The sequence below is a fragment of the Mirounga angustirostris genome, unplaced genomic scaffold (genome assembly GCF_029215605.1).
Source record: "Mirounga angustirostris isolate CCGP_5_RB_7025 unplaced genomic scaffold, mMirAng1.0.hap1 SCAF_8, whole genome shotgun sequence".
Taxonomy (NCBI): domain Eukaryota; kingdom Metazoa; phylum Chordata; class Mammalia; order Carnivora; family Phocidae; genus Mirounga; species Mirounga angustirostris.
Genome location: NW_026991716.1, coordinates 95,324,592 through 95,349,716, shown reverse-complemented (window position 1 = coordinate 95,349,716; position 25,125 = coordinate 95,324,592). Strand labels below are relative to the sequence as shown.

At 42.4% G+C, this 25,125-nt stretch overlaps 1 protein-coding gene across 2 annotated transcripts in view; it reads left to right on the top strand.

The window, feature by feature from the left end:
• Window positions 1–9,292: 9,292 nt before the first annotated feature.
• The window catches only part of METTL24 (methyltransferase like 24), a 156,255-nt gene continuing 140,422 nt past the window's right edge, over window positions 9,293–25,125 (top strand). The window contains exon 1 of one of the 2 annotated variants that reach the window (XM_045865306.3): window positions 9,293–9,654. In XM_045865306.3, the coding sequence (XP_045721262.1) occupies window positions 9,337–9,654 (318 nt within the window). In that variant the 5' untranslated portion in view covers window positions 9,293–9,336. The remainder of the gene's footprint in view (window positions 9,655–25,125) is intronic. The other variant, XM_064597992.1, reaches the window with a different exon arrangement.

Sequence of the window (25,125 nt, the reverse complement as noted above, 5' to 3'; positions counted from 1 at the left end):
CTTGTGAAATCCACACCCTTTTGCTCCTAAACTGGAATTAGGCAAAATGAAGGATTTGACTGGTTATATGCAGTGCCAATGCTCACCAGTTATAATAATCTCACGATTGTATTTTGTGGTTTGCAAACTATTTTCATTATTGTCCACCAAGCTTAGGACTCTAATGTATTCAATATACAAAATCAAGATTCCCTTAAAATTCCATCAGCTTTTAAGGGTTTCAGGAAAGACACTTTAGGGGCACCTGGCTTGCTCAGTTGGTAGAGCATGCGACTTTTGATCTCGGGGTTGTGAGTCTGTGCTCCACATTGGGGGTACAAACTACATAAAAAAAATAAATAAAATCTTTAAAAAAACCAGACAACTTTGGATATATTATAGCAGTGCTCTGAGGCTATTGTCAGTGCATTCCATGAGGCTGCAGCCAAAGTGGGAGGATTTATTCTGAAGGAATTATGCTGCACCATCACCTAATTTTGTTGAAGTAAATGGATAGGTGGGCAGTGGCCACTTAATTTTGTTAGATCTCTGTGTTCAAGCCTTATAAAATTCTGTCAATTTCTGGGAGAATGAAGAAAGAGATCACTGCAGTTTTGGGTGGAAAGGAAAAGCAGAGAAAGGTGTGGAAAAGGGTTCTCTTTTCGCATTCCGAATTTTACATTTAGAAGATGTAGAGTCAAGTTTTTTCAATGTCAATATAGCTGATGTTTTGTGTTTTACTATTTGGTACTATTTTCATTTTGAAGTCTATAAGGTGAAGGTTTGGGAGTGCTGTGATCTGCATTTTTAGGGTCTATAAAAGTCTTAAGCAGGTTCTATCTTGAATCCACACTAGTGTCTTCTGCTCAAAAACCATCCATGACTCCGCCGCATTGCTCATTAAATAAAATCCAAATATCTCAGCTTGCTCTTTTCCAAACCTGCCCACAACCTTCCCATCTCCAGGACAGGGCTATCCTTTCAGTCAGTAAGAATAGCATAAGCAAAGGTCTAGAGGCAGGAAAGTGCAGGGGATGTTTGGGGTATAGCCAGTGGGAGGTGCCTGGCTGGATGGGGGTGGGGGTGCCTGAAGACTGAGTTCATATATGCCACATCCAGCATTGCAGGGTGCTTGAAATCCTTGGTTGCGTACATTCCACCGAGCTCCTCTCTGTGCAAGACACTGGTTACTGAAGGGAGACAAAAATAAATAATTCACCATCCCCATCCCCATCCCCGCAGCTCCTGTGGGACTTAGGCTGGTGAACAATTGCTGCAGAGAGTTAGGTGCTGGGTTACCTGGGGGCCAAAGTTAGAGCAATAACCGGAATTTGTTCCCTGGTTTTCACATAAAATTTCCCCACATTAAAGGCTGACTTAAAAACCCACAAAGATGTTAAAATAAGAACCTCAGCTATTAAAAACCTATTCCAGTGATCTCATACTTTGCGGCTGAAGCAGCTAATGGTAGCTACACACCCACAATATTAGCAAGACACGGAAATTCGTCCCCTCTTCTTTGTCGTCCAGCTTAGAGCCGCTTTTCTCCTGGCTGCCCTTTGTGAGGGGAGCTATTTCCCCCCTTCCTCTCCTGGCAACAGCAACATTCTTTCAGACAGCGTTTGTCTCCCCTCTCTGAGCAACCGTCTAAGTCACTGGGCAAGCTGGGGGTGGGGGATGGAGGATGGAGAACAGCTCCTTACAAATTCTCAGCGGGCTTCAGCCCCAGGAACATTCCTCAAGGAGGTGTGTGTGTGGCGGGGGATGCAGGCTCTGCAATGGGCTCTGTATCTAACACAGACCGTGCAAGCTCATGGTCAAGTGAGCAGGACTGGCGCTGTCCCCAGGGGCAGGCCATTGAAGGTCAGCGTAATGGCCCTGACAAGGTCTGAAGGGCCAAGTGTAAACGAGCACAGCCCACAGCATGAAAAAGGTAAACTCAGGGAGAAGAGCGGTGTGTGGTTCCCTGGCACACAAAACCCGCAGAAATCAGAAATGTGAAGAAGAAAGGACACGATTTAGAACGCTGCAGGTCAAAGTGGGAAGGAAAAGACCGACCAGTTAAATTGGATCAGGTGCTTTCCCAGAAATAGTGGAAAGCTTAGACACATACTCCCTGGCACGTGATGATTGTAAAGGAAAAAGGCAGTGGGCTGGGTAGGAACAACAGGGGCAGAGATGTGGTTTTCATTTCCCCTCTTAGGTCAGTCTAGTTGAGGCCCAGTGAGCCCAAGCCCCAAACAAACCCTTCAACACGAAGGCAAGAGGAATATAAAGTAGTGCAAAATGAAAATGGATGTCCTCTCCGACTTTCAGGGAACAGTAGTAACACATGACATACACATGATAGCACTTACTATGCGCCAGGCACAGTAGTCTCCGTTCTTTAAGTAGATCAACTTATATACTCATCACATAGGAAGTTACTATTATTATCCCCATTTTACAGATGGGGAAACCAAGGCATGGAGAGGTAAGGTGACTGCTTAAAGGCTACAAAGCCAGTGAGTAGTTTAAGGGAAGCCAAGCTTAGACTAGGGTCTTCTGCTTCACGCTGACTTTTTGGCTTTGCTCCTTAATCTACCTTCCTGAGACCATGTGTCTTTAGCTCTCTGGGGTCCTTTGAGCTGAATGGTGTTGCAGCCGGGCTAATGCTGCCGATGTCCAGGTGCTAGAGAAATAGGAGCCAGAGGGCAGGCAGGAAGGAAGGAGTCATGGGGAAGAAGAGAATGGCTGCCCATGGGTCTCCTGAACTTTTGGATATGAAGACCCTTTGTTAATACTTAAACCTTTCTTAGTAACTGTACTTGGAGCCTTGAGGGGGAATATTTGCACCCGTGGATACATGGACACCTTGTAGTAACCTCTTCCTACATCCCACCCTTGACCCTCAACCATTTCCACGGCGGGAGGACCTCTGTGCCAAGACTTCTCACAGTTTAATCACGGACCACTTGAAACCCGTTAAAATAAAGATTTTGGGGACTCACCTCTGACTTAATCTCTGGAGGTGGGGCTTCTGACCTACATTTAAACAGCTCCCCAGGTGGTTCTCCTGCACGCTTGAGTCTGAGAATCCCTGCATCATGATCTGAAAATCATAGAGTTTTTTATGCTTTCTCTAGGGCTAGAGCGGTAATGTGATGAGAAAGTAAAATGGCTTTTGACCTCAGGATTTTTAATATATTCACAAGCTAAATTGAAATGACAGAGCCTGGAGATTTTTGCCTTTGGGCATGCTGTGCTTCACTTTATCCTGTCAGTTCCCTAGTGATCTTTTCTGACCTTAAGAGGTTTTTTTAAGCCCTTGACTTTGGGAAAATTTCAACCAGGAATGTTTCTGACTTCAAAGTGATCTGTAGCTGGGAGATTATTTCTGGCATGTGTCATAATGATAAGATGAGCCATGGGTGAGGGGGGGGAAATGCTCCATAGGTGGTCTTAGGAAAGAGGCAATGTTTTGATAATTCTTAACCTAAGCTGCTTTATTGTCATAAAATCCAGGACTGTCTCATTGTGGGAATTAATGTCTGTAAATACACCTATCTAACAATATCTCAAATGTGTTTTCAGAATCCAGTCTGTGTGTGTGGGGGGGGGTGGTATGTGTCATTTTTGAACTTCCTGTCCAGACTGAGGCCTTACCTAAGAGCCATCAGCCTCCATAATTTCCACCCCATCCATGTACCATTCTCCCCATACCCATATTTTTCATTTTAGTTCCTCTTTCCCAAATAGCTTACATGAAGCATTCCCTGATTCTTCCCAAGCCCCTTGGGTCAAAATTGTACCGGGTTGGAGGTAGTACCTTTGAGTCATCCAATACAGGTTTGAGTATGATTCTTTTTTTTTGGTGGGATGGAGGAGCAACAGGTGTTGGAAGAAATGTGCTATGTCGGGTCTGAGTTCAGCCTGATTGGGTGTGATGTCTGTTTGTCAACAATTCCAGAGATGTGGTTGAGACCCATCCCATGCTGGGCATTGCTGAGATACAGAGGTAAGACTCTGCTGTATGTCTGAGAAACAGCCCAGGTAAAAAAAAGATAAAGCAAGTCCACAAATGCTAGAGTAAGTTAAACACCAGGAATGGGAGAACACAGTGTTAGGAGATTCAAAAGAAGCAGGAAAGGCTCATGATCTCTCTGCCAGGCAGGCCAGGGCATTAAGCCATTCCTCAGGCATTTTCCATAAGGCTAGCTCAGAGCCAGCTTTATTAGGTTGTGGGCTAAGCAGTGGTGTGATTTTAGGCAGGGATCCCAGCCCCAAGCAGCAGTTCCAGGGGTCTGTCATTTTATTAGAACTTTGTTCATCTAGGTCTTGAAAGCTTTCATCTTGGTAAGTTCTTCCTTTAACATGGATACTCCTGATGTTGAACTGGCATCTCAATACTTAGCTACATCCTTAGGGTGGGGAGGCTGAAACTAATTGACACAATCCTATGTAGGATGCAGCTTGAGATGGGCATTTGAGGGGGAATCAAATGTGGGTTCAAGTGCAGTGATGGCAGAGTGGGAGGGAACTAAAAATAAGCTATTTTTTGATGTTTCCCACTGATACCAACAAAGCAATAGTTGATGGCCTTTGAATGGAATTGATCAGGCTTTTTTAGTGGATTGAAAAATTAGTAAATAGCACTTCATATCAAAAGACCTACAATTCTGCTTTAACTTAGCAATTCTACTCTTAAGAATCATAACCAATTACAAATGCACACAGATTTGATTCATTTCTTCCTCTTTATTCCAACAGTTATTTATTGAACACATACTACATGCCAAATACAGTTCTAGGAACTGGGATTGTAGAAATAACCAAAGCAAAGTCCCTGAACTCACAGAGTTCCATTCTAGCTGGGAAAGCTGATAATAAACAAGGCATCATGTTGCCAAATCTCATGGGCAGTTTTCAGCCCACATTTTATTAGCCCTCTCAGTGTCTTCCTTTGAGAAATACTTTCTTTACTTGGTTTCTGGGACAACACATTTTGTTCCCTTACTGTCTACTTATTTCAGTATCCTTTGCTGATGTCTCCTCATCTTCCTGACCATAAATTGGTGGACCCTGAGCTAAGCCTTCAAATATTTCTTCCCTCCCTTATTCAACATTAATATGCCCATGATCTAAAATTTCGATTTCCAGCCCTCACTGCTCCCCTGAATTCCAGTCTTTTAAATGAGACTCCCTACTCGACATCTCCACTTACATGTCTAATAGGCTTCCAAAATTTAACATGACCATCAAAATCAAACCATCAAAATTGATTTTCCACCCCAAGCTATTCTTACTTTTAAATCTTTTCTTTCTCAGTTAATGGCAACTCCATTCCTCCAATTACTCAGGAATATCCTTGGAATCATCCGTGACCTCTTTCTTTCCTTTCAGTCCACCTGAAATCCATCAGATTTAGCTATAAAGATGTCCATCACAGCATTGCTTATAGAATGAAAACTTGGAAATGATCTAATTATTCAACAGTGGAAGATTTGTTTAATTATAACACATGTGGCCATTAAAATGATGTTAGGTTAATAGATTACTGTTCAATGACATTTTTATTATGGAAAATTTCAAACATGCTCAATAATAGAGATCTGTGAACCTCATCATCCAGTTACAACAATTATAAACTCAAAGTTCTTCTTGCTTCATTTATACCCCCAGCTATTTCCCACCTCTCCCCCACTGGATTGTCTCTAGCCAAATCCCAACATCATATGATTTAATAGGTAAATATTTGTACCATATACAAGAGCAGATGATAAATAAATATGTATAATATGTTTTCATTTTTGCAAACTATATGCATATATGCATAGAAAAAAGTCTTACGGGATAGCTATCTCTGAATCATGATATATGAATGATTGTTGACCTCTTCTTTTGCTTTGTGTACATTTTCCTCAATGAGCATGTATTACATGGATTGGGTGGGGGTGGGGTTCTAGTCCTTTCTAAATTTGATTACTTTATTTCAGGCAGGATACTTCATAGTGAAAGGGAAATAACCACTTTGGAGAGGTGAGGATCCTTGTCTCTCAGCTTCTGTTTTCTCTTTGGACAGTCTGTCATTAAAAATTGCATATTAATATCTATTGTGACAGCAAGGTTTCTCAACTTCAGCTCTGTTGACATTTGGGGCTGGATAATTCTTTGTTGCGGAACGCTATTCCTTGCATTCGAGGCTATCTTGCGGCATACCTGGTCTCTCCCCATTAGATGGCCAGTTACATCTTCCTCCTACCCTTGCCTGTTGTAGCAACCAAAAATGTCTTCATAAATTGCCAACTGTCCTCGGGGAGGCAAAATTACCCCTAACTGAGAACCACTACACTACCGCATGTGTGTTAATTTAAATGTACGGTGTCTAGGAGATTAGTGGGGAAAATGTTCTGTTTTACTCATTTTGCTGGCTGAAACCTCAAGAAGGATATAATTTGTGATCTGATGAAAACGCTTTTGTGGTTTACTGGCCTGCACATTTAAGTAACCAACCTATGACTAAGTGGTTAGTGATTATCTGCATTTTTGAAACATATCCAGAAACGAACATGGCAAGTTCAACTCCATGAGAAAAGCAAATGTTGTGAATGAAAGATGGCTTGTCAGCTAAGGCAGCGATCAGATTTTCCTCTCCAGCCTACGAACTAACCTATTGCACTATTCATTATCATCCATGACACAGGGAAATATGTGCAAGTTAAAAGTGGGAAATTTCTTCCTAGAAAATTAATGATGCTGCATACAAATGAACAGTTCTTTTCTATTAGTAATAAACACATAGAGATAGTTGTAAAAGATGAGGGAAAAGGGCATTTAAATATTGCACTTTATTTGGATTTTTTCCTCATAATGGAAACATTATTAGAGAACCATAGAAATGAGATAAGGGAAAATATGAGGTCATCTTGCCCATTTTCTTCAAGAGCTACACTGTTCTGTGTGCCCCCTCCCACCTCCAGTCGAGTCTTATTAAATATCCCCATTTTCATAATATAGGATACTCTCATGATTCCCCCCGGAGGGTAACTCAACACATGCGCAGAGGGCATAAGTTAGTGATATCATAATCTTCAAAAAGATTACTTCTTTAGTTAGCGGCACTGTGTTGGTTGCATAGAAAATAAAACCTCTAGCAAAGTCTACAACAGACATTGGTGATCCAGGTTGATCAAGCACAATACGCCTCATGTCTTAAATATTTTTACACCATTATACAACTGAATGGGGTACGTTTGTGAGTCTTAATGGTTGTTTTTTGCAACTGTTGGATACTCCTAATTCTAGACAATGTATAAGATATTTATAAAACTTCTTATACATTCTTATGTTTACCTACTTGGGAATCAATGCTTAAATTTCATCTTTCATGATAAAATCCAGGATTTTCCTTAATGGTAAATAATAAAAGTAATTACCATCAGTTGAATACCTTCTGTGAATTTAGGTACTGAACCTTTAATATTTTATGCAATCTTTGTATCCTACCAGATATATAGGTCTATTTACACATGAGAGAATGGAGGCTGAGAGAGGTTAAGTACTTTGTCCAAAGTCTCATAGCTTCTGAAAGGCAGAGTCCTGCTTCAGCACATAGTTCAAGTCTGACACCCAAACTCATTATTTAAATAGTCACAGGTGCGGGGTGGGTGTCTTTATGATAATCACCTGTGACCAACAAGAATCACCAGCCCCTAAAAAGGAAGTAAGCCATTGAAGGTGTTACCAGTAGAGATGTTGAAAGGATTTAAGTTCCCTGGTTAGCTTTCTATAAAAGACCAACCCTAAAGGCCCTCGTTGGCAACCCTGTCAGGACCCCTCTCACTCTTGAGAGCTTTTTCTGTATCTTCACTTAATAAACTTCTATCACTTTACTCACAAAAAATAATAATAAATAAATAAATAGTCACAGGATGTGAGGTTTTCTCTAAAAATTTGGGTCAGGGAAAATGTACTTGCTTGGATTCTTTAAAACAAAGCCAATCTGCAACAGCCTGAGGGCTGCATCTAAGAAAAAACCAAAAGTCACTCGTAAAGAAACACTCATGAGCCTGAGAACTGGTGTGGCCCAGGGAATGGACTACATTGGGTTGTTAGAGGTAGAGAAATAGCCCAAGTGCTTTGTACAGTGCAAAGAATAGATTGGGTCTTTCTTAAGTTAGAGAGATTTTAGAGAGGAGGGCTCCTTATGGAAAATTCCTGAGATGCAGGGAGTGGAGGAAGGGGGCTCCATATTTGGTTTCTGTGTCCATGCCTTAGGCTGTTAGGGAAGAGGATAGGTCAGCGGGGTGGGGGTGGGTGGGGTGGGTGGGGTAGTTCCTGTAGAAGTATGGAAAATAAAAGTGTAGAGCATAAAAAGAGTGGCCACAGCTGAAGAAAACAAACCCAAATCCAAACCTAAACCCCAAGCCCAAACCTCAAATAGGTTGTGGGAAAGAATTCTAACAATTGAAAATGAACAGTCAACACCGGACTTCAGGCTGTAAGCCTTCAGCCTGATTAATTAAGGTCAAGGTGGTGATGGCAATACCAGCTGGGGAGCATTTTGCCGAAAGATAAATTTGTCCTTCTGTATCTCTGCAAGACAGCAGGGAGGTGTGTGTTTGGAGCTAAATTAATTTGATTTACATCATGCCATGGTAACTTCTGTTCTCTCTCCCTGCTGTCAGATGTCTTCGCTGGCTCTTTCCCTCTCCTTCACCCCCACACATTTCATAACACAGAGAGAAAGCATGGATTGGCTTCAGGCAGAATTTAGAAATGGAATAACTCTTAATTTGATTATTCGGTATCGGGTGCTATTCTCTCCTCCCCCTCCCTTCTTTCTTCAGGGAGGGAAGTTGTAAACCCGAGCCTAAGTGCGAAGTATTTTTATCCTTAATGGCACAAACTGCTTGACAATCAGAACTTGTTCCTTGTAGCAAAACCTGGCAGCTCACCTATCCTCCTGTGTTTCTCCAACAATACTAATACTAGAAAATGAAGTTACCACCCAGGACCCCGTTAGGAATGCGCTTTTTCTGGCCATGTAGCTTTTCAACTCCGCCAAGCTCTGGAGGCCGGGGTGGAGGGCGCCCCCTCGGGGACCCCCCCACCCAGGGCTCGGGTTCTTGCCCCGCCGAGCCGCCTGCGCCCCCGCGCCCCCGCCCGGCCCGGCGCCCCTCGCCCCTTCCAGCGGCCGGGCGCGCTCCGCCGGGCAGGATAAGGTTACGCCGAGGCTTTCTTGGACCGCGGGGAGGGAGGCGGGTCCGAGCCCGCGCCCCGGCCCGCGGGGGAGTTCCCACCGTGGGCGGCTCGGGCCCGCGGGGCCACCTCCCCGCCGCCGGCCGCGGAGCGCAGCCCCGGGCCCGGCCCCCCGCCATGGCGCGGGAGAGGCCGCCCGGGAGGGGCTGCGGCGCCCTGCGCCGGTGTGTGCTCGGCGCCGCGCTGCTGCTCGGCCTGCGGCTGTGCGCGGAGCTGCGGCCCTCCGGGCCCCGGCTCCCGGCCCGCAGCGCCCCGCCGGGCCCGGCTCCCCGGCCGCCTGGGCCGCACCTGCCGCCCGCGCCCGACCCGCCTCGCGGCGCCAGCAGGAGGCAGGTGACCTACGTGCGCAGCGGGCGCCGAGCGCCTCCGGAGGGCGGCGGGAGCGGGACGCCGGAGCCGGGCTGCTGCGTCCCGCGCGGGCGTCCCCGCCGGAAGGTCAGTGGCAGACGGTGCAGTCTTGGGCCTGACAGCCGAATCCCCCTCCCCGACGCGCTCAGAGCCCGCCGCTCGGCGCCGCAGGCCGCCGCACTGGGACTTCCAGGGAAGTCTTCCGCTTCTCCCACCTCAGCCGCTGGCATCCTTCAATGCCCAGACGTAATGAAGCGGGACTGAGCCGCGTCCATTCAGTGTTCCACCAATATCTGCTGAGCGTGCATTGCGTGCCAGGCCCCCTGCTAGGCGCGCATCCCGCCATGAAGGGCCAAGCCCTGCTCTCAAGGAGCTTACATTTTAGTGAGGAGAGGGTATGAGTGATGGGCAGGGAAAGGAAAAGAAAGGTGATGGGCTTTTGTTTATATTCTGTGCTTCCCACCGGTTTTCGCCTTGAGGCCCGGACGAAGCGGGCTGGGTAGCCATTGTGAGTGGCCTCTCCACTCTACCTTCATCGCGGTGATGGAGATCCCACTCTCCAGCCTGATTTCCCTTGAGTTCCACTGCAGATGTTGGCAGGGTGGCTGGCGCAGGGTGAGAAGCCGAGCCCCAGCACCTCTTGACGGGAAGTGAATGGGAACCTCGAGGACTGAAGTAATAACCTAGGTTTGTCTTACAGCACTCGACAGTGTTGCTCTTCCTACCGCATTAACTTCTTGACTCACACCTCAAGTGAGTGGTTCAAATTTAACCTCTGGTTGGTTGTTAAGCCTCTGGCTTCCTACCCTCCTTTGGAGCTCAGTAATTTACTAGGTATTTGGGGATGAAAAGATTAAGAACTGCAGATATGAGCTGGCCTGGGCCTCATGACCCATTAACCCTAACTGCATCCTCTAGGGCAACTTCTGTCGGGCGGGCTCATCCTTTTTTCTTTTAAACATCTCCTGTCCCCCACCGTGCGCCTCTTGGGGAGAGGAAAAACTCTTCTTTTGACTCTGCTGCTTTCTTTAGCTTCCCAGTCTAACCTACTTTGTGGTATCACACCCCACCATTTCTTCCCCTGCTTTCCTTTCCCCCAAGCATTGCCTCTGATGTGCAGACCACTGCTGTACCCACCCGGCCATCGGTGTTATCTTCCTGGATAAACTCAAATACTTTTTTCTATCTCTGAAACCTCACTTCCCAAGTAAAGTCTTAATCTGGTCTTCCACTCCCTTCTTCATGCTCCTAATGCACTTTCCATGGCACCATGTTATGCCACCAGCACACCTCTGCCACGGGCTTCCCGGGTCCCACGTGCTGCTTCAGGTGCTGGGGGCACAAAATGAGGTCAAAGTCCGCTGACGGAGGCACTCAGCTTAGGCCTCCAGTAATGTGACCAATGCTGTACTTAAAGTCTTGAACTCTGGCTGAGGGGTCAAAAAAGGCTAACCATGAGGGGGCGTTTGACCGAAGACTCAGTATTTCTTAAAAGTTCAAGTTCTTTGGTTCTCTCCATGTCCTCAGATGTCCCTTCAACCCTACCCTGTAGTTTTCCTCTCATATCCGCCCTCAGCCTCCGTTGTTTCTGTTGTCACCTGTCCAAGAATCACTCTTAAATCTTGGTCCCCACTTCAGGCCACAGTATCTGTAACTGGAGCCTGTCCTGCAAATGGGAAGGGTTGGAATGCACAGACTTAGAGGGTGACTTGAGGGGAAGTTCACGTCCATCCCCTCTAGGAGCCTGCTGCTGTGATTCAGGCGGTGGTAGAGGTGGAGGTGTGAGGAGTGGTCTGATTCTGGATGTATTTTGAAGATGAGGGAGGGAGGAGAAGTTTTTGTTATTGTTTAGCTTTTGTTTTTTTTGGTGGGGGGCGGCTGGACAGAAATCAGGAGGTTGGTTTTAAATATTTTGAATTTGAGATATCTTGTAGACATCCAGGTGGAAATGTCAAACAGGCAGTTGGACATATGAGTCTGGGGTTGGAGGAAACATTGAGGCTAAAGATAGAGATGAGGGGGTCCTCAGTGTACAAGTGGGACTAAAGCCATGAGACTATAGAGATCAACTAGGGAGTGAGGGTGGCTAATAGAAATGAGCCACCTGGGTCTGAGCCCTGGGGCTCTGTTTTATTAAAACTAAATTAGAGAAAACAAAAGGGAATGTATGCCTAGAGTCTAGTATGTTATAAGCACTCAATAATCGTAGCTTTAATGTTCACCCATCTGTCTTGAGTCTTTAGCCTCAGTCATTCCCCAAATGTTATTTGTTGTAATTTATCTCCATTCCTTTGGCTTATGCTGATTCTCTTACTTGTGTGTGTGTGGGGCCCCCATCCTCCTTTCCTATGACTCATGCCCTTTCCATCCTTGAACGTTCAGGTCAGGGGTCATCGCCTGGAAACCTTCCCATATCAGTCCTACTTCCTTCCATGCTGATCTTTCCCCAATTGGGAATGACAATAGAAATGCGTTCTGATTTGTGAGTTGCTTTGTACATGCTACGACCTGGTAATCCATTTCAGCTTGAATGTTTTGTTCCCGCACTTGTGCCTGATGGAAAGGATTGTATTTCCCAGAGTGACCCCTAGGAAATGTTTACTCCTGAGACACTGATACGTAAAAAAATATAAGAATCTTACCACTTCAGCCTATTATGTGTAACTCTAAATGTCTTCTGTTAAAAATGTATAAGAAAGAACTGAGTTTATTGCTATTTTTAAAATATTGTTTAATTTTGTAGCCTCCTAAGGAAGAATCGTCCCTGGATTTCCTTTCCCCTAGCTATCTCTTTATTTACTTTTTTTTTTTTTAAAGATTTTATTTATTTATTCGACAGAGAGAGAGACAGCGAGAGCAGGAACACAAGCAGGGGGAGTGGGAGAGGCAGAAGCAGGCTTTCCGCTGAGCAGGGAGCCCAATGCGGGGCTCGATCCCAGGACCCTGGGACCATGACCTGAGCCAAAGGCAGACGCTTAACGACTGAGCCACCCGGGCGCCCCTATTTACTTTTTTTCAAGATATACATTCTAACTTCCTCACATTCCTAGATAGTGGGAATCTTGAAATTGTTTCATTTTCCCTTTTTTTTTCAGCTGAATTATAATGTTCCTCAAAACTGAAAAGACCAGTTATCTAATCTGTTCTCCCACTTCTGGGAACAGAGTTTGAGATCTCTTATCTCCCTGAAGACAAATCTTGTTCCTTTTTTAGCCTCCTATCAAGATGTGAAATGTAAGCTCAATGTGCTGTTAAATAATTGATATAATGAAAGTTTGAAAGTTATGTGTTAAAAACCTTGGATCTCATTTTACTTAAAATTTTGTTTGTTGAGAATAGTGGTAAACAATGTGATTTAGGTTCTTGGTTACTTTGTGGAAGGCACCTACCAGATTGGCGAAGGAGAAAAAGTTCCATTCTATTTTGAGGATGGCGTTTGGGGTGGATGAAAACCTGCATGAAATAATTGGGTTGCTGAGGGTTTCTTGTCAACGTGCTTCCTTTGCAGGTGTTAGAGGCACAAAAATTCAGCAATTATATTGCCACTTTAATCACAGCTTATGCTTCTCTTAAAGAAAATAATCTGTTATAAAAAAGAGAAGTGAAGTGTAGTCCTCATATAATTCTTTCCCTCTTTCTTCCTCCCCTTCTTTCACCCAGCCATGCAAGAACTAGCTCTAAATATTACTTCTTTCACAGCAGAGGTGGTTACCTTAGAGCACTGTGAAATGGGGGCATGATGGATAAATACTGCCTTTTTGCATTAGGACTACCCTGGAACCCATGCATTTTTGTATAGACAGAAGCCTTCCATCAGAGCTCTTAGGCTCCCAAATCTGCATACCACACATGCATAACCATTTCCCTGTCATTTTTTTCCTTTTCCTCCTCTCTTGTTTCTTTCTGTTTTTTCTTAGACATATACTGTGATTACATGGGCCAAGTTCTTTGTGGGGGGCATTTGTGGAGGACTAAGATATGGTCTCCATGATTTGTGCTTCTTCTTCTTTTTTTTTTTTAGATTTTATTTATTTATTTGCGGGGGCAGAACAAGGGGGAGAGAGAGAATCTCAAGCAGACTCCCTGCTAAGCATGGAGCCCGAGGCAGGGCTCAATCTCAGGACCCTGAGATCATGATCTGAGCCGAAATCAAGAGTCAGACGCTTAAGTGACCCAGGCCCCCCCGATTTATGCTTCTTTATGCAGTCTTGGGTAGATGTTTGTCTTACAGGTTAGCAAACCATGTAAAAGACAGCAGCACAATCTATGGCTCATTTGTATAGGAGAAGCACTCAACACAGGAACCAAGCTTCCCAAAGAAATTTCTTCTCTCTTATTGGAGATATTTTACTTGACATTTAATATGTTGGATAGAAAAGTGACTTCTGAGTCACAGAGCCACAGAAACCAGCAATGTGCTGGTTTGGTTTGTTAGTTATGGATCTTTTGGAACAATGTGTCAGAAGAAAAAAAAAAAAGCTGTCTCCTCTTCTGCAAAACCATCTGGAAAAATTTGGTCTTTCTTCCTCACTTCTCATCATCTTAGTTTTCTAATTCTGTGATTTTCATCAAGGGGGAAGAGGTAGATGCATAGTCTAGTCCCTTGATAAAGCCAACTGCCTTAAAAGTCCTTATTCTTTACAAAATACTTGCAGGGAGGTTTGAATGGCTTGTAAAATAGGGCCCAGCAGTAGTTTCCAGCTACTTAGATTTTTGCCTTGTACCTCCATTTCTCTCCTTCAGGGAACAACATTAATCAATCCTCTCACACTGTCCTCAGGAGGCAAAGCATTTTCATTTTAAACAAAGTCGTCGAGGGTAATTGAATGAGCTCCAGCAATATGTGGGTGTGAAATAGCAGTTGCTTGGTTTCAGAAAGAAAAGCAGGTTTTGATTAAAACTTTGATGTGTCTGAGACGGGGAATAGGCCTCTGTACTCCTTCCAAACCCCGCAGTTCCTCAGAGAGCATTCTGTGGGCAAAGGAACTGCTAATGGAGGCTCCATTGTTTTTCAACAATTGGCAGTGGAGGTTTTAGGTTTTTGTGTGCAGTTCGTCCAGTCCATTTTCCAAGGAAAAGAAAATGCTATCAGTTTCCTCGAATTGGATTTCCCTTTTCGTCTGTGAAGAGAATCAGAGTTGTGTAGTTAAACTGGAGACTGTCAAGGGTGGTCGGCATTTGGGTTTTTCCATCTGTGCTGACACCTTTGGAGTCCTCATGCTTCTAAGGAATTTGGCTCTTTATTCTGTGATTCACAGAAAGTAACAGGAGCCTGCTTCATTTACCGTGAGACACACACGAAAGAAGGAATCTACTAGCACTGATAAACTTCTTTTTAAAAAAAGCAGCCCTTGAGTTCTCTGGAGACCTCACATGGGTCCCTTTGATGGCCTGTGGAGTTTTCTGCTGAGAGAGGATGGGAAATTCTGCTTTGTAAGAAGCATTTTTATCCTGTTCAAATGCTTGAAACAAAATTGAGTTGTAGGAGTCTCACAGAGTAGGACCATATGTAATTTAAACTAATAGCAAGCTGGGTTGTTAGTGGATGGCTCAGGAGGTAGATTTCGTCCATGAAGAATTTTGTTTGAACCATACAGTGTTTTAAATATTTGAACATAAATGTCATTAGATGGGACGTATAGTGTCCAGTGGAATCCAGCTCAGCGCTCTCTCCATTTACTTTGCCTGTCTGATCTCCGAAGGCATTTGAAGTTGCAACCCATTAGCCAGATGTCAAAATTAACAATTGTTTTTCCTAAAAAGTGACAAGTGAGGTCAATGCTGCTAAGCTCGATGGCCCCAGGGCACACAAAAACTAGATGCACAGAAGCCAAAGGCCCTTTTCAGTCATTCCTAGTAAAGAAAGATGAGTTTCTTAAGGCTGGAGTTGGATAATGGGGAGAGTAAGATTGTAGGGGAGTATACTTAGTTAATGTAATGTTCTTTTGGTTGTAAACAAGAAAGAATGGGCTGTGACCTAGCTTAAGCAAAAAAAGCGAAAACAAAAAAATTAAAGAAATTTATTGGGAAAACTTGAGGACTTCTCACTGAATTGGAGGAAGAGTTAAGTGACCACTCTGTGCAGAGAAGGAGCAGGGCTGCTCAGGAAATCCCAGCTCTCCTTGACCTTCTCCCTAGAGTGTGACCATAACAAGACTCGCCTCCCTCAACTCCAGCTTGATGTCTCTAGATAGTCACCTTGGATCAGCCAGCTTTAGCCACAGCCAGAAACAGAGCCCAGGAGTCCCCTTCCTGTCCCAGAAGCCGTTCTTAGAGAAAGGGGAAACCTTCCCTAAGTTACCCCAAGAAGTCAAGTCCTTGGCATTCCTTAACCATTTAGTATAATTATTGTACAGTTTTGCCCTTAGGGTTTTGTTTTTCTCATATTTTATTCTATTATTTTAACTAGTCCAGTTCAGGGATCTTGAACCTGAGCACCTCGAAACACAGTGTAGGTTTTTTGTTAGTTTGTTTTTTAATATGCTACCATCTGTGTCTCTGTGTGTATTTCTTTATTGGTTAGCTATTCATTTCTTGGTTAGCTATATCTCTCTAGATATATTCTTTTTTTTTTCCCTAAAGATTTTATTTATTTATTTGACAGAGACAGAGACAGCGAGAGCAGGAACACAAGCAGAGGGAGTGGGAGAGGGAGAAGCAGGCTTTCCGTTGAGCAGGGAGCCCGATGCGGGGCTCGATCCCAGGACCCTGGGATCATGACCTGAGCCGAAGGCAGACGCTTAACGACTAAGCCACCCAGGCGCCCTAGATATATTCTTATAGATAACCTTATTTTCACGTAGCATTTGGCAATAAGTTGGCATCTTCTCCATATTTCTCATTTTTTTAATTCAGTTGGGTACATGCACACAAGATCTTTGTAGATACAATATTTTTCTTTTTATTTAAATAAGAAGTTATTTGTGAGGACTTTTAGTAGAGAAAGTAAACGTAATCAGTATGCAGCCCATTATCCCAATTAGGGTTTTCAAGCCAAAGTTAGTCTTATGTTCTTTGATTTATTCCTGTCAATGCAAAAAAAAAAAAATCTGAAAAATTCTTCAGAGCATCTAAATATTTACAGCCCTGTTTGCAACTGGCTAGCTTGAGATTCTTTAACATACGATTACTTCTATATTAGGAGTCTCTTGGTTGCAAGCGACAGAAGTCCACTGAAACTGGTTAAAACAGGGATTCATTGGAGGAGTTACCTGGGTAGATCTAAGGAAGAGCTGCAGAAACCAGAAGGGCTCCGGGAACTTGATTATGGACTGAAATGAGCATCGCAGACCTTAGTTTTTCCTATGACTCATGACCCCATGGGTAGTGGCTATATATCATTCTTTTTGACCACACCTTTGAATTTGCCTCCTATGTTTGAGGAATTCTCCACCTTTCTAAGAAAAAAAAGCCAAAAAATAACTTTCTCACTCTTCCTTGCACCTTGAGCGCATTCACGGTATACCTGCATGAGAATTTGGTTGGTACCTTAGAGATTCGAAGAAGTCGGTGGCATGAGGACCACAGAGTGGCATGGTGGCCGAGGTTCTAGAGGAGGTATCCGGTGCCCAGGGTGGTGAAATGAGCCATGGTGTCTGTGCCCAGCAGTGGGCCAGTGTAGTCTATACTGGTGAGTAGGGTGATATTCCTGCCCTTGAGATTCTGTAAGCTAATAAATCTTTAATCAATTCCTTTTCTGCTTAACTAGTCAGAGTGGTTTCTATTGTTTACAACTAAGAACCTTGACAGATCAATAAATTAGAACTGGCAGTTTGGAAGGTTACAACTGTTATTTTCTCTCTTCAATTTTGCTTGGTCTATTTAATTCAGATTTTAGAACATGATGATTGGGGTCCAAGTGAACTATGGGTTGAGGGATCTTTCCCTGACAAGATAATAACATTTAGCTCCAGATACTAAATTACACAGATCTGCTAACTTATCACGAGAGACATCAAGCCCTTTTTCATGGCACCATTTGTCTGGAGTTTCGGGCAGGAGGGGCGAGTTTATGCTGAGATCACAAACAACCTTCACATCTCAGGGCTCATACTAACATCAGTGTGTTTCTTGCTCATGCTGTGTATCCATTGCTGGTGGGCCGGGTTGGGGTGACTCCCAGTGCTGTAGTTGACCTCTCTCTGGATCCCAGGCTGGTAGCACAGTCCCCATCTGGAAACTTGCCAGTCACCTTGGCAGAGGGGTGAGTGCTCTGGAGGGTCTTGCATGGCATTATGAAATGTCCTGGCTAGAAGCCACACCCAGCACTCCTGCTCACAATCCAGGGGCCAGAGACCCAGTACGGGAGGACAGAGGCTTGCCATGTGCCCAGAAGTCCGAGAGCTGGAAATGCTGGATGAGCACCACTTCTGGCCACCACAGTATGGTAGCCCTTCAATCACCCGCATCTAAATGGGCATCGTCTAGGTCATGTTTCTCATTCGCCGTTCTGAACGCCTCACTGAATATGCACATTTGACAGTACTGACTAAAGCCTGGGAAGCTCTTTTCAGGGGGCCTGGGTCTAAAATGAAGCAGACATCTGAATTTAGCAGAACAGGGAAATAAAACAAGGCTCGATTTATATCTTACAAACAGTGCCGTGGAGTGTCCTGGAGTTTGTTAAATACAGTGATTCTCATTGACATTGTTTATGTTAGATTCCTCGCACAGAGTAGTGATGGGATGATGGTCTGCAGGTCTTTTTTTTTTTTTTTTTCCTGGGGAAAAGAAAAGCAAATTTTGAATAAATAAAGCCATGCCTCTAAATGAGCTGAAGGCCTCTGGGGAGATGACTCAAACTCCATGTTTAAATCCATCTTCATGGAGACCGCTTACTTTTGGTTGGAGCAAGTTGAAAGACTTGTTCTCAGGACCTGGCCCCAAATCAGAGGCAATACTCATATTGTACAGTGTTTGCTGCTGTGCACAATATGACAGCAAGTGTTTTTAGTTTATTTTTCATCTATTTTGAGTGGAGCACAACAAATCCCTCAAAAATCCTAATTAACGATATGCTCTTTGAGCACAGTGTTAGATCACATGTGGAAGGAGGCTTCATCGTCCAGCAGATTTGGGGGTAGAATATGGGGAAGCCGGTGAAGGTAACACATGAGATCCTTGGAGACCTGTTTATGTGGATTTGCAAATGTCATGAAAATACTTTGTTACGATGCAGACTCACCTGTGTCATGGGCTCATCTTTTTATACTTGATGTGAGAAGTTTAAATTCTGCTCCGCTACTCACTGGATGTGGCATACCTGGTCTGAACTTTAGTTTTCTCCTCTGTGAAAAGCAGTGGTGCTTAACCCACAGGGTAGATGTGAAGAGAACACAAGAGCATGTAGGTGAAAACACCTAGCCTGTGGGAATAGTTCAGTCAATGAAGATGGTCTCTGTTCAGCCTTGTGTTGCTGACTGGGAAGCAGGCCCCTGGGCATCAGAAAGCTATAGGCATGTACGTCTGTGGGGTATAAAGCCCAGTATTCATTGGGATATTGAATATTTCTTTTACTCTTGAAATTTTAAATTAAATTAAATTTTTATTAAGTTTTTATTTTCATTCCAGTATTGTTAACATACAGTATTGCATTAGTTTCAGGTGTGTAATACAGTGATTCAACAATTGCATATACTACTCAGTGCTCATCATGATAAGTGTTCTCCTTAATCCTCATCACCCATTTCCCCCATCCTCTCCCCCTTCCTCCCCTCTGGTAACCATCTGTTTGTTCTCTATAGTTAAGCGTCTGTTTCTTGGTTTGTCTCTGTCTCTCTCTTTTTCCTTTGCTCCTTTCTTTTGTTTCTTAAATTCCACATATAAGTGAAATCATATGGTATTTGTCTTTCTCTGACTGACTTATTTCACTTAGCATAATACACTGTAGCTTCGTCCATATTGTGGCAAATGGCAAGATTTCATTCTTTTTTATGGCAGAGTGATATTCCATTGTATATATGTTCCACATCTTCTTTATCCATTCATCTATTGATGGACACTGGGGCTACTTCCATAATTTGGCCATTGTAAATAATACTGCAATAAACATAGGGGTGCATGTATCCCTTTGAGTTAGTGTTTTTGTTTTTTTGGGCAAATACACAGAAGTGTGATTACTAGATCATATGGTGGTTCTATTTTTAACTTTTTAAGGACACTTCACAGTTTTCCACAGTGGCTGCACCAGTTTGCCTTCCCACCAACAGTGTAGGAGGGTTCCTTTTTCTCTACATCTTTGCCAACACTTGTTGTTTCTTCTGTTTTTGACTTTAGCCATTCTGACAGGTGTGAGGTGACATCTCATTGTGGTTTTGATTTGCATTTCTCTGATGATGAGTGATGTTGAGCATCTTTTCATGTGTCTGTTGGCCATCTATGTGTCTTCTTTGGAGAAATGTCTGTTCATGTTTTCTGCCCATTTTTAATTGGATTATTTGTTTTTTGGAGGTGTTGAATTGTATCAGTACTTTTTTTTTTTTTAAAGATTTTATTCATTTGAGAGAGAGAGCATGAACAGAGGGGCAGAGGGAGAAGGAGAAGCAGACTCCCCGCCAAGCAGGGAGCCCAATGCAAGGCTTGACCCCAAGACCTGAGATTATGACTGGAGCTGAAGGCAGACACCCAACCAACTGAGCCACTGAGGTGCCGCATATCAGTTCTTTATATATTTTGGGTACTAACCCTTTATTGGATATGTCATTTGCAAATATCTTCTCCCATTCAGTAGGTTGTCTTTTTGTTTTATTGATTGTATCCTTTGCTGTACAGAAGCTTTTTATTTTGATGTAGTCCTAATAGTTTATTTTTGCTTTTGTTTCCCTTGCCTCTGGAACATAGCTAGAAAAATGTTGCTATGGCAATGTCAGAGAAATTGATGACTGTGCTCTCTTCTAGGATTTTTATGGTTTTGGGTCTCACATTTAGGGCCTTGATCCATTTTGAATTTATTTTTGTGCTGTTGTAAGAAAGTGGTCCAGTTTCATTCTTCTGCCTGTTGCTGTCCAGTTTTCCCAACATCATTTGTTGAAGAGATTCTCTTTTTCCCATTGCATATTCTTTCCTGCTTTGTCAAAGATTAATTGACCATATAACTGTGGGTTTATTTCTGGGTTTTCTATTCTGTTTTGTTGATCTATATGGTGTTTTTGTTGTTGTTGTTCCAGTACCATACTGTAGTTGATTACTACAGCTTTGTAATATAACTTGAAGTCTAGAATTGTGATACTTTCAATTTTGTTTTTCTTTTCCTAGGTTGCTTTGGCTATTTGGGATCTTTTGTGTTTCCATACAAATTTTAGGATTGCTTGTTCTAGTTCTGTGAGAAGGGCTGTTGGTAGTTTGATAGAGATTACATTAAATGTGTAGATTACTTTGGGTAGTATAGACATTTTAATATTTGTTCTTCCAACCCATGAACATGGAATGTCTTTCCATTTCTTTGTGTCATCTTTAATTTCTTTTCTTTTTTTTAGATTTTATTTTTTACTTGAGAGAGAGAGAGAGTGAGAGAGAGAATGAGCTGGGGGAGAGGCAGAGGGAAAGGCAGACTTCCTGCTGAGCAGGGAGCCCGATGAAGGGCTCAATCTCAGGACCCTGGGAACATGACCTGAGCCAAAGACAGATGCTTAACCAACTAAGCTACCCAGGTTCCCCTCATCTTTAATTTCTTTTATCAGTGTTTTATAGTTTTCAGAGTATAGGTCTTTCCCATCTTTGGTATTTATTCCTAGGTGTCTTATTATTTTTGGTGCAAATATAAATGGGATTGTTTTCTTAATTTCTTTTTCTGCTGCTTCATTATTAGTGTAGAGAAATGCAACAGATTTCTGCACATTGATTTTGTATCCTGCGACTTTACTGTTCATTTATCAGTTCAAGTGGTTTTTGGTAGAGTCTTGGATTTTCTATATATAGTATCATGTCTTCTGCAAATAGTCATCTGATTGCTGTGGCTGGGACTTCCAGTAGTATGTTGAATAAAAGTGAGAGTGGACTTCCTTGTCTTGTTTCTGAACTTAGGGGAAAAGTTCTTAGTTTTTCCCATTGAGCATGATGTTTGCTGTGGATTTTTCATATAAGACCTGTATTATATTGACGAATGTTCCCTATAATCCTACTTTGTTGAGGGTTTTTATCATGAATGGATGTTGTACTTTGTCAAATGCTTTTTCTGCAACTATAGAAATGATCATATATTTGTATCTTTTCTCTTATCGATGTGATGTATCACATTGATTGATTTGCAAACATTGAACCATGCTTGCATTCCAGGAATAAATCCCACTTGATGGTGGTGAATGATTTTCTTTAATGTATTGTTGAGTTTGGTTTGCTAGTATTTTGTTGAGGATTTTTGCATGTGTGTTCATCAGAGATACTGGCCTGTAGTTCTCTTTTTTTGTGGTGTCTTTATCTGTTTTTGGTATCAGGGTAATGCTGGCCTCATAGAATGGATTTGGAAATTTTCCTTCCTTTTATATTTTTTGGAATCATTTGGGAAGAATAGGTATTAACTCTTCTTTACATGTTTGGTAGAATTCACCTGTGAAGCCATCTGGTCGTGGACTTTTGTTTGTTGGGAGTTTTTGATTACTAATTCAATTCCATTGCTGGTAATTGGTCTGTTCAAATTTTCTATTTCTTCCTGCTTCAGTTTTGATAGGTTCTATGTTTCTAGGAATTTATCCATTTCTTCTAGGTTGTCCAATTTGTTGGTATATAATTTTTCATAATATTCCCTTATAATTGTTTGTATTTCTGTGGTGTTGGTTGCTCTTTCTCCTCCTTCATTAGTGATTTTATTTATTTGAGCCCTCTCTCTCTTTTTTTTTTCTTGATGAATATGGCTAGGGGTTTCTCAATTTTGTTATCTTTTCAAAGGACCAGCTCCTGGCTTCATTGATCTGTTTTACTGGTTTTTGTTTGTTTGTTTTTAGATTCTATACCATTTATTTCTGCTCTTATCTTTATTATTTCCTTCCTTCTGCTGGTTTTGAGTTTTGTTTGTTCTTCTTTTTCTAGCTCCTTTAAAGATGTAAGGTTAGGTTGATCATTTGAGATTTTTCTGAGGGTTGAAAGGGAGGGGATGGAGAAACATTTATCATGCAAATGGATGTCAAAAGAAAGCCAGGGTAGCAATACTTATATTGGACAAAATAGACTTTGAAACAAAGACTGTAACAAGAGACAAAGAAGGAAACTATATAATAAGGGGGATAATCCAACAAGAAGATATAACAATTGTAAATATTTATGTACCCAACATGGGAGCACCCAAATACATAAAACAACAGTTAATAAAAAACAAAGGAACTAATCGATAGTAATACAATAATAGTAGGGGACTTTAGCACCCCACTTACATCAATGGACAGATGATCCAAACAGAAAATCAACAAAAAAACTGGCTTTGAATGACACACTGGACCAGATGGATTTAAAGGATATATTCAGAATATTCCCGCCTAAAACAGCAGAATACATGTTCTTTTCAACTGTACATGGGACATTCTTCAGAATAGATCACACATTAGGCCACAAAACAAGTCTTAACAAATTCAAAAAGATTGAAGTCATACCATGCATATTTTCTGATCACAACACTATGAAACTGGAAATCAACCATAAGAAAAAATCTGGCAAGACCACAATATATGGAGGTTAAACAACATGCTACTAAACAACAAATGGATCCAACCAAAAAGCAAAGAAGAAATAAAAAATTACATGGAAACAAATGAAAATGAAAACATAATGGTCCAAAATCTTTGGGATGCAGCAAAAGCAGTTCCAAGAGGGAAGTTTATAGCAATATTCTTGAAATTTAAAGCATATATAATATTCTCAGCCATATATATAGAGAGAGAGCTGGAATATGTATATATTTAAGATCTTAAATAAAAGCTTACAGTAACAGATACGTTTTTGTTAGAATTTTTATTATTTATTTATTATTTTATTCTTTTATTCTTTTTTTTAAGATTCTTTAAATGTTTAAATACTCTCTACACCTATCGTGGGGCTCGAACTCATGAACCCTGAGGTCAAGAGTCTCAGGCTCCGCCGACTGAAGGGCACTAGGTGCCCTTCTTTTTCTTTTATTCCTATTTGCAGTCTCATTCCCTGTGAAGGTGGGGCACTCATATGTCTGGCTCACCACTGTGTCCGCCATGACCCTGATAGTACCAGCACATAGTAGGTGCTCAGTAAATACCAGTTGAATGATTTTAATCATTGCAGTGGTAGACCTCTGTGTTTGAGGAACATCTGAATCTTTCAAGAGCTACTCCACAGTCCCTTCCAGGTGTCTGATTTGCGAATCAGGGTATTCCACTACAGACTTGGAACAGAGCACCCAGCATTGACTTTGCTTCAGACATTGGTGATGACAGAACAGAGGTCACAAGCCATATCCAGCCTGTACCTGTTTTTGTATGGCCCATGAGCTAAGAGTGATTCTTATAAATGAACATTTGCAACTGACTTGATGTTAGGATTTAAACCCCAGTGAAGCAAAAAACTATCCCCCCAAAATTCCATTCTTCTCATTAGTAGATCTATATGATAAAAAATTGTGCGCAATTGTTGTATTTTGAGTTTCATCAGTAAAAATGTTGTGGAAGCTGTAAGTTGTGTAAGACTGATGAATCAGAGACCTGTACCTCTGAAACAAATAATACATTATATGTTAAAAAAAAAAAAAAAGAAAAAGATAGCAAGAAGGGAAAAATGAAGGGAGGGAAATCAGAGGGGGAGACGAACCATTAGAGACTATGACCTCTGAGAAACAAACTGAGGGTTCTAGAGGGGAGAGGTGTGGGGGGATGGATTAGCCTGCTGATGGGTATTAAAGAGGGCATGTATTGAATGGAGCACGGGGTGTTATATACAAACAATGAATCATGGAACACTACATCAAAAACTAATGATGTAATGTATGGTGACTAACATAACATAATAAAATTAAATTAAAAAAAAAAGAAGAAATGGGAAGCTGAGAACGTGCGTGCCTGAAAAAAAAAATGTTGTGGAAGTTTGTTTTTTCTCTTGTTATGTAGGTATGCGCTTAATATCCTTGAATCTGCTTCTTGGCTCACAGTCTAAAGTATTTACTATCTGGCTTGTTGCAGAAAACCTTTGCCGACCCCTACTATGGAAGTGGGCTCAGGACCACTTAACTATGACCTCCACATAGGGATGACCACTGACCTTCATGAGAAGAATGGTCTTGCCTTCCAACAGGGACACTGAGAAAAAAGCTTTGGTCCTCTCTGACCATTCATAGGAATGTCATCATAAAGTCTTCAAGGTCTTTGTTTTAAGGCCATTGCCATGCAGTGAACGTTAAAGTGAGTTAAATCTTGGTGTTTGTTTACTACTGCCGGTGACCCACCTTTTCTAACACGTCTGTTTTGGGGGCAGACTGTATTATGACAGTCAGCTGACCCCATCTTTTCCAGTTTCTGGGGTCCTGGCCCTTAATACTTAAGATGGCTTGAGCCATGTGCTATGCGAGGTCCAGCACTTTCCCTGCCCTCCAATGTTCTGGTAACATCT